We start from the raw sequence: 9,142 nt of genomic DNA on the forward strand, positions 1-9,142 counted from the left end.
GTAATGGAAGGCCATGCACTGATATAAAAAGATGCTCACGGTATATTATTAAGTGACAATGATCCTACTGTGGATGTTTCTGCTTGAGAAACAACAATAATGATAAATCATTATATATGGTGACATATAGATAGGAAAAAAATTCTGGAGTAACTGTCAACAGTGGTTATCTTTAAGTACAAGACTACAAGGGACTTGTACTTTCTACATTATTCTATTTCTGTACTGCTTGACTTTCTTTTTTTTCCCAGCCGTGTCATGCAGCTTGTGGCATATTAGTTCCCTGACCAGGGATTGAACCTTGGCCACTGCAGTGAAAGCACTGAGTCCTAACCACGGGATGGCCAGGGAATGTCCTTGAATTTTTTTTTCCCCCCACAAAAAGCTGAATTCGTTTTATAAGCTAAAAAAAACCCTAAAGCTAATTTTAAATGTCTTCCCTTCTGTCTCAGTCTCTACATTTGCATTCATTTAAAGGTAGGCTCCCCAGGGCATGCCAGGCTCTCTACAAGCAAGCACCTTCAGCCCCAAAACCCAGTAGCCTCTTGGAATCCCAAAGCTCAAGGGGAACTCCAGAAGTAACTTGGCCAGCCCGCTCCCACAGCCTTCAGGAATCTCCCAGGAGAGTGTGGTCTAGTCTCTATCTGTAGGGGTCCCAGAGTGGGGGCACCGCACGCCCTCCTCTTCCACCTTCCCAAGGAGTTGGTCAAACCTGCCCCTTGCAGGTGGCTCCAGCCCAGGTTCAACCTGGAGGAGTTTATCACGTGCAGTAGCTAAAGCAGGGGGTTGGAATCATCAGCGGTTCTCACAGACCTGGGTTCCCTCTATCCAAGAATCCCATCACCAAGCAGATTTAGGGTTGACGACAGGGACTTTCAAAGTGGCTACTGAATGTGCCTTTTGCCAAACTTCTGGAGCTTTCTTCCAGGGCGAAGTTTTTCAAGCTTGTTTTTAACTGCAGACCTCCCTTTTTTCCCCCCAAAGAAATCCTTATACGAACTTCCACACTATTAATCAGCTAAAGGAAAAACTTCTCCAGCTGGTGGTGGGGAAGGGCAAGAGCAAACCAACATCTCTCCCTTTGACACATTCACCCGTTTGCAGCCCTTGAGACCCCAAGAGCCTGAGGCCCAGAGGTAAGATGACTTGTTCAAAATCACCCAGCAGATTGACAGAAAAGCCTGTAGGGCCATGAATTGCATATTGGTTTCTCAATTCCAGACCCACAGTTCTTTTCATCCTGAGGGGTTTTTCTCTATATGAACAAAAAAGTGGCTTTTGTTAAGTTGAAAAAATGTAACACAAGTTTAGGTAAAAGAATAGACATACACATGAGCATTATTACATATATACATACCAATGAGAATTATTACATATACATATTACATATGCAAGTTTAGGTAAGGGAATACACATACCCATGAGAATTATTACATACATTATTACATAATGCAATAATTCTTGCATTATTACATATGCAAGAATTATTACATATGCAAGATTTTACAAAAAATATGAATAGAACACACCATATAATTAATAGTGAACATTAGGGGGGAACAGAATTAGAGGGGAACCAGCCATTTACTCTCCAACATGTGGCTTTCATATAATGAGCACACATCACCTCATTCACCCCGTGAATGTTTAAATAGCTTTACTAACTGAACTAAGAAATGCTGGCAGGGAGAAAGAGAAGTCTTTTTGTGGGAACATGAAAGAAAACCAGAAAGGAAGACTTAGGGTGGGTTGTTTTTTTCAGAGATGCTACCCCAAATTTTAAAAGGTAGAATAGCCCCAGTTTACTTAGCTTCTAGCTCCAAAGATTGTGACATACCATATTTGACCACATTTGATTTTAGGACCAAGGATAATAAAAGTGCTGGCTGCAAATGCATCTATCCAACTTCAAAATTTAGAGATTGAAAGCTGGATCTGGGTTTAACAGATATAGCCCCCTGCTTTCAGGGTAACTGTCTCAGAACCTGAGGAAGACAGAGTAGCCTGGGATAACCTCTTAGCATTCTGATATACGCAACAACATGGATGAGTCTCGAACACATTATGCTAAGTGAAAAAAGCCAGACTTGGGCTTCCCTGGTGGCACAGTGGTTGAGAGTCTGCCTGCCGATGCAGGGGACACGGGTTCGTGCCCTGGTCCGGGAAGATCCCACATGCCGCGGAGCGGCTAGGCCCGTGAGCCATGGCCACTAGCCTGCGCATCCGGAGCCTGTGCTCCACAACGGGAGAGGCCACAACAGTGAGAGGCCCGCTTACCGCACAAAAAAAAAAGCCAGAATTGAAAGGCTACACACTGTATGATTTCATTGATATGACATTCTGTAAAAGGAAGAATTGTAGGGACAGGAAACAGATCTGCCAGGAAATAAAGGTGGGGAAAGGAAATTGTTGACAAGGAGCTCAAGACAACTCTTTAGGGTGATGGAAATATTCTGTATCTTGATTATGCTGATGGTTACTTGACTGTGAGCATTTGTAAAAATTCATAGAACTGTACACCTAAAAAGGATGAATTTTACAGTATATAAATTACACCTAAATAAACTAACTATAAAGAAAAGAGTGTTCCTGGCGATACTGTGTGCATGCAGAGAAAGGCAGATTTTATAAATTTTTGCTGCAGAGTCTCCCATTTAAATAAACACCAGCAGTTCACACAGGGAGAACAGGCAGTGTCATCTCCCTGCTGCCACCTGCACTTCCACTTGTGACCTGAGCTCCATCAGCCACAATGATTGTCCCACTCAGAAAGGGCCAGGGGTCAGGAGAAGAGAGAAGAGGCGATGGGGTGACGCAGCAGGCCAGCTCTGTGGGCAGCAGAGGGGGGTGGGTCAAGCCAAATGGTTGATCCCTGAAGCCGCTCAGTCATTCCCCCAGTTAATTATCTGTCTGCTGATTCATGAGTTGTGGTTCCGGTGGGCATGTTTCCTGGCTATCCCTGCCAACAAGGGCAGAAGGAGTCTTAGGGCTGGGAGGGGATGATAACCAGAGATCCTGAGTGGGGTGGGGAGCTGTAGAGGGGGAATTTCTACTAGGAAATTCCAGAGTCATATCCAGACTCCCCCTCGTCACTGTTGCCTTCTTGCCCCAATTATGCTGTGCCCAAGAGACCTCAGCCGCTCACACTCACAATTTTGAAGGTGGTAAAGAAGAATGCTGCCCTCCTGTGTATATTCTCCCAGGAGGTGGGGGAAAAAGCAAACACTTCACAGAGGATCCCCTGAGTTTCCAGCACCCTCAGAGCAGAGGTCTAAATGTGCAAAAGTATAGAGGTCCAAATGCCCAGAGAACTCATGGGCTTGGCTGTATTCTAATATCCTCCAGAATGCCCAGATGGAGCACTTGAGGATCGTCTATGAATGAATACAGACATTCAAATATTGGGTATCTTAAGGTGAGGCACATCTCCTCTAGATGCCTTTTCATAGCTTTCCATAGGTACGTATTTTGCCACCTATGTTTCAGCCACTGGGCATAGAGTGTCAAACAAAATAGACATGTCCTTCTTCTCAAAACCTGTGAATGTATTTTACTTTCCTCTTTTCCCAGGGACAGAACTTAAGGTTTTCTCATGGATAAAGCAAATGTATGGGCCTCTCTTCCTCTTGGACTCTTCTGTGAATTCTTATTGCGACGGAGCGGCTGAGATCTGCCAAGCCACAAATGCAGAATGGGTTGAAATAAGGAGGAGTCCCCTGTCACATAGGCATGGGAAAAGGGATCCCGTGGGTCTCATTTAGGAAGCTGGATTGTATTCATGCATGAAGCAGTAGCAGCCTTACCTCCAATACGTTGTAGTTACCAAGGATAGGAAGAATAATGCCATTTACTGCAAACTTTTTTTGTGCCTTTATCTCATTTAACTGGCACAATCATAGAAGTATTATTTCCTCCACTCTACAGATGAGGAAACTGAGGACCCAAGAGATTAAGTCACTTGCCCAAAGTAAGACAGACAATAAGAGGCAAAATCAAGAATTAAACCCACATCTGACTGGCTTTAAATCACAGCTGTCCCCGTCCCCAGCCAGCAAGCCTTCCTCCTATGTCTCTCCAGGCTCTGAGGGCTCCTGCAGAGGGTTTCAGTTGGAGAGTTTCCAGGATATAAATCAGGAGGAAATCAGCACCTCAGCTCAGAACTAATCAATTTAGATGGTGATAGCAAACAAAACTGGTCACTCAGTAGGTCTCAGATTAGAATAAAGAACCATGTTTGGGGGCTTCCTTGGTGGCACAGTGGTTGAGAATCCGCCTGCCAATGCAGGGGACATGGGTTCGAGCCCTGGTCCGGGAAGATCCCACATGTCGCGAAGCAACTAAGCCTGTGCGCTACAACTACTGAGCCTGTGCTCTAGAGCCCGCGAGCCACAACTACTGAGCCTACGTGCTGCAACTACTGAAGCCCGTGCCTAGAGCCCATGTTTTGCAACACGAGAAGCCACCGCAGTAAGAAGCCCGCACACCGCAACAAAGAGTAGCGCCTGCTCGCTGCAGCTACAGAAAGCCCGTGTGCAGCAACGAAGACCCAATGCAGCCAAAAATAAATAAATTTATAAATTTATATAAAAAATAAAAGAACCATATTTGGGGAAGCCACAAGACCCAAGAGTTCTTGAGTGAAGCTAAAAAATCACCTTTGCACATAAATTCCAAAACTCAAGTCTACACTCAAACAACCTCTCTATTCCCCATACGAGACTCTCCCACTCTGGGGTGGCCTCTCTGTGCCACCGCCACCCAGTTCTGTCTCTGTCCCTTCAACACTGTGTATCCCAATATAGCTCTCCAACTCTCATCCTGCATCTGCTTCCCAGGGATCTGATGTTACCTGCAAGCCAGCCCCCAACACTGAGATGGGGGATTTAATGACAATTGCAACTGCTTTTACGCGGGGCTTATTACTCTGGAGGTCTTCTCTAGAGCCCATGCTCTTAAATATGACTCTATCCTGCCTCTCAGAGGGAGTCTGAGGCTAGCTCAGTACAACCTATCACCACTTCTGGAATCACCCCAATCACAACAATGAATCTGTGAACAGATCCCCAAGAGGATATTTCATGCAAACTTAGGTATGTCAATGCAGTGGAATCCTCTACGTATTATTGAAAAAGAAAACAGATCGACAAAAGGTATACTCAGGGGTGGAGAAAGAGACACCAAAATAACAAATACGCTCTTCATTTTCACTAATTGATCCAAGCACCATGCTAGGCTCTATCTTGTGTTACCTTACTTACTTCTAAAACTGTAAGAAAATATAATGATTAGATTCAGAAATCATTCTGAAATTCAGGAAGCTGTGGATGTGGAAAAAAAAAAAAAGCAAAAATGTTTTAAGTTCATGGAAGCAGGCATCTCCGTAGGAGACACCTGAATTGCCTCTAGATTTCTCCATTCAGACAGCATCTGAACCAAGGCTCTAACCTCTCCCAGGGCTGAATGCTGGAGATTCATAATTCCATGCCACAGTCATCAGGCTGCTCACTGCAGGCTAAAGACATCAGCTGACCTGTTTGAGCATCTGTCACATGGGAAGCTTCAGCAGTAACAACTTAAACAGCCCCCTATATGTTATCTCTAACTCCTTCATCAAGTTATGGGTCATAAATTGTTATGATTTCATGAGTGTATACTTATCTCTGAGTGTATACTTATCTCCAAATTCAAGTCATATACATTAAATATATACAGCGTTTTGTATGTCCATCATACCTCAGTAAAGTGGGTTTTTTTAAATGATGCTGTTGCCCTCTCCTGCACAATCTCTTATACATGCACGAGTCTTGAAGGAAGTCATCAAGTATTTATGAATAGCTATCTTCGAAATGGCCTTAGCAATAAATCTTACTTTTTAAAAAATATCTTCTGCAGGAACTAAATTGCCCTACAATAAGTACTACTCTTTTCACTAAAAGTAGGTATATGCACACTTGTGCGTCCTCTGCAGAGAAACACAGAGGACCAGGAGCCAGCGTTCTCCCTGGGAAGGTCACCCAGGCTCCAGAAAGACAACGGGCAGCACCCTTGGGCTGTGCTCTGCTCTGCCCCTCGCAGCACCAAGGAGGCCGAATGCCAACTGCCTTGGCAGCTAACAGTGTGCGCAGCAGCAGGAGAGACAAAGCCAGGGAGCCAAGCCAGCTCCAGGGACCCCTGGCGTAGCAGCTCGCATACAGCGGAGATTTTTCGGATGCTGGGTTTGTCCCGGAAGCAGAGGCACCGCTGCCACCCGGGGACACTGTAGGAGGCAGAGCCCTCATCCTCCTCCGAATCGTTCCCGCGGGGAGCCACCAAGCAAAAACCAAACAGAAACTTGGGAGAAAGTGTACACAAAGAGAAAGGGGAATGTCGAGTAACCGGCAAACCCAGGGGCGCACACACTCTCATCCGAGAAGCTACAACCGCATCCCTCTGCCAACACGCGGGAACAGCCCCGGGAAGCCCCAGCTCGCCTTGGCTTCCAGAGCCAGTCTGCCTTCGGAGGGCCGGGACCACCTGCGATGCGCGCAGCCGGGGCTGAACTCGGGGCTCAGAGATGCGCCCACCTCACCGCGCACGTTGAGACCGCCCGGAGCAGGCGCCTAACCTGGCTAAGGGCTTCGGTGTCCCGGAGGACCCGCCCCTAGGTAGCCTCTCGCCTTTCCCACAGCGGGGCCCGGAAGGTCCCCAGCTCCGGGCTCCGACAGCCCCAGGCTGGCCCCGCGCACTCGGAGCGCAGCCGCGCAGGACCCGCCCGCCCGGTTTCCCCGCTCGAAGTCTGCACACTTGGCTGCGTCCCCGCCGCGCGGGAGCCTCACTCACCTCCGACGCCGACGCCCGCCAGCGCCCCCAGCACCAGCACAGCGGCCCACAGCGGCAGCGCTCGCATCTCGTCCGCTGGCCGCCGCGCTCCGCCTCGGCCGCGTCCTCCAGCCCCACAGCTAGCAGCGGCGCCCGCGGCCGCTTTTCCCGTGGCCGAAGGGGAGGGGACGCAGGGGGTGGGACGCAACGGGGCGGGCCGTGGACTTGCGCTTCCTCCCCTCTGGCACTTTTCTGGACCCTCCACCGCATGGGGGGAAGTGAGAAACCGCCGCTCGTTTCTCGCCACTTCGGCTCAGCCGGCGGGGATCGCCGGCGGGTACGCAAGGCAAGACTGGGACCGGGGAGAGGGGGGCGGGGGTCGAGGTCGCATCTTCCGCAGACATCCTGGTCCCAGGGTGCGCGCTGGGCACTTGGAATACTTAGAAAAACCAGGAGCCTCTGGCACTTTTCCCTGGAGACACCCACGCGGCTTTCTCTTTCCCCTGAATTCCTTGGGCACTTGCCCTCTGTACCTTGAGTTTTGGTCATTCACACATTCATTTAATTGACAAACCTGCTGAATGCCTACTCTGTGCCAGGCCCCGGTTTAGTCCTTTATTATTCACTAATTTTTATCTTGGGTTGGTTCGGTTTTCAGGTAAACTGTAAACCTCTTGAGGACAGGACCACATCTCAAGCTGTGTAAGCACTTGATGTCCAGAAAGGGCCTTTCTCTACAAATACTTGCTTGCACAGGGTAAGTATCTGATAAACGTTTCAAGACACAGTCAATATACTACCTCCACTCAAACTCACAGGCTTTGGAGCTTTATCTTACTCTCTTCAAAGGCCTCCTGCCTCCGCCGAATCCTACCTATTGCTCTCTGGGTCCTCCCCAAACTAGAAACTTCAGGAGGCTCAAAGGGGCAAAATGCTAGGGCTATGAGCAGGAGGCCACCAGTGGCAGGGGCTGGTTCAGGCTGCCTCGATGGGAAACTCTAAGGATGATTAAAAACAAGGCCTGAAGACTTCCCTGGTGGCGCAGCGGTTAAGAATCCGCCTGCCAGTGCAGGGGACACGGGTTCGAGCCCTGGTCCCACATGCCACAGAGCAACTAAGCCCGTGCGCCACAACTACTGAGCCCATGTGCCGCAGCTACTGAAGCCCGTGCGCCTAAAGCCTGTGTTCCGCAACAACAGAAGCCACCGCAGTGAGAAGCCCGTGCACCGCAACAAAGAGTAGTCCCTGGTCGCCACAACTAGAGAAAGCCCGTGCACAGCAACAAAGACCCAACACAGCCAAAAATAAATAAATGAATAAATAAATTTATAAAATAAAAAAAAAATAAGGCCTGAGGCATCAGGCAGGATTTGGACATCTCTCCAGCTCTTGGGCTCCCCTAAAGGCTTTCAGGCTGCCCCTGGGCTTCCCTAAGCCCTCTCCTAAGACACACAAGATACCTGAAAACTGGCCCTGCCTCAGATGTCCAGCCTCATCTCCCATCCTAGTCCAAGAAGATACTTAGCATTCCCGAACACGCCATGCCTCTCTGTCTGATTGATCTTACTTCCTTTTTCCACCTGGAAAATTCCACTTCTCTTTCAAAACATCTCAGATGTCACTTCTTCCATGTAATCTTATCTGATATCCCCCTTCCTTCTGCCCCACCCTCAGCAGAGATGGGCATTCCCTCCTCAGACCTCCCAAACACTAGGATACACCAAAAGAATAGCACACATCAGCAGAAGTGTCACTAGCAATTTGCAAGGAGGCAGGGGAGGAGCCAGCCCACAGTGGGTAGATGGGCTTCCTGACCTGAGGACAATATACCTCTCCTAGCTGCGGGAAGGCCTCTAGGTCAGAAGCCATTTCAACAGTGTTGCCATTGCCCTGGTGCAAAATCCAGATCACACAGCCTGGTTACATCTCTGCCTCGATATTTACTTATGTGTTTAATTCCCATATATATATAACCAGTCTCCCATTCACCTAGGTGTCTCCTCAGCCTAGCTCTGCTGGTGCCAACCACTTGGGGTGGGCACTGGCCCAGAAAACATACCATCCAAATTTCCAACCCCTTCAGCCTGAAGAACTTTCTTTAGCACATCTTGTAAATAAGGTTCACTGGCAGCAGATGTGCTCAACTTTCATTGGTTTCATCCTCATTTTTAGTGATATTTCTTATATAGAGATTTCTAGATTAATAGGGTTTTTTTTTCTTTCAGTACTTCAAAGATGTTGTCCCACTGTTATCTTGGCCTCCACTGTTTCTGATAAGAAGTCAGCCATCATTTATTGTATTTTATTTATTTATTTATTTAATTTTGGCCGCGCGACACGCAGC

The 9,142-nt window shown here is 48.1% G+C and overlaps 1 protein-coding gene across 2 annotated transcripts in view; it reads right to left on the reverse strand.

The window, feature by feature from the left end:
* Window positions 1–6,968, reverse strand: part of ITGB3 (integrin subunit beta 3) — a 51,190-nt gene extending 44,222 nt beyond the window's left edge. The window contains exon 1 of one of the 2 annotated variants that reach the window (XM_082861224.1): window positions 6,820–6,968. In XM_082861224.1, the coding sequence (XP_082717350.1) occupies window positions 6,820–6,886 (67 nt within the window). In that variant the 5' untranslated portion in view covers window positions 6,887–6,968. The remainder of the gene's footprint in view (window positions 1–6,819) is intronic. The other variant, XM_082861223.1, reaches the window with a different exon arrangement.
* Between the last annotated feature and the right edge of the window lie 2,174 nt (window positions 6,969–9,142).

This window comes from Leucopleurus acutus (genome assembly GCF_964270905.1).
Source record: "Leucopleurus acutus genome assembly, chromosome: 19".
Lineage (NCBI taxonomy): Eukaryota > Metazoa > Chordata > Mammalia > Artiodactyla > Delphinidae > Leucopleurus > Leucopleurus acutus.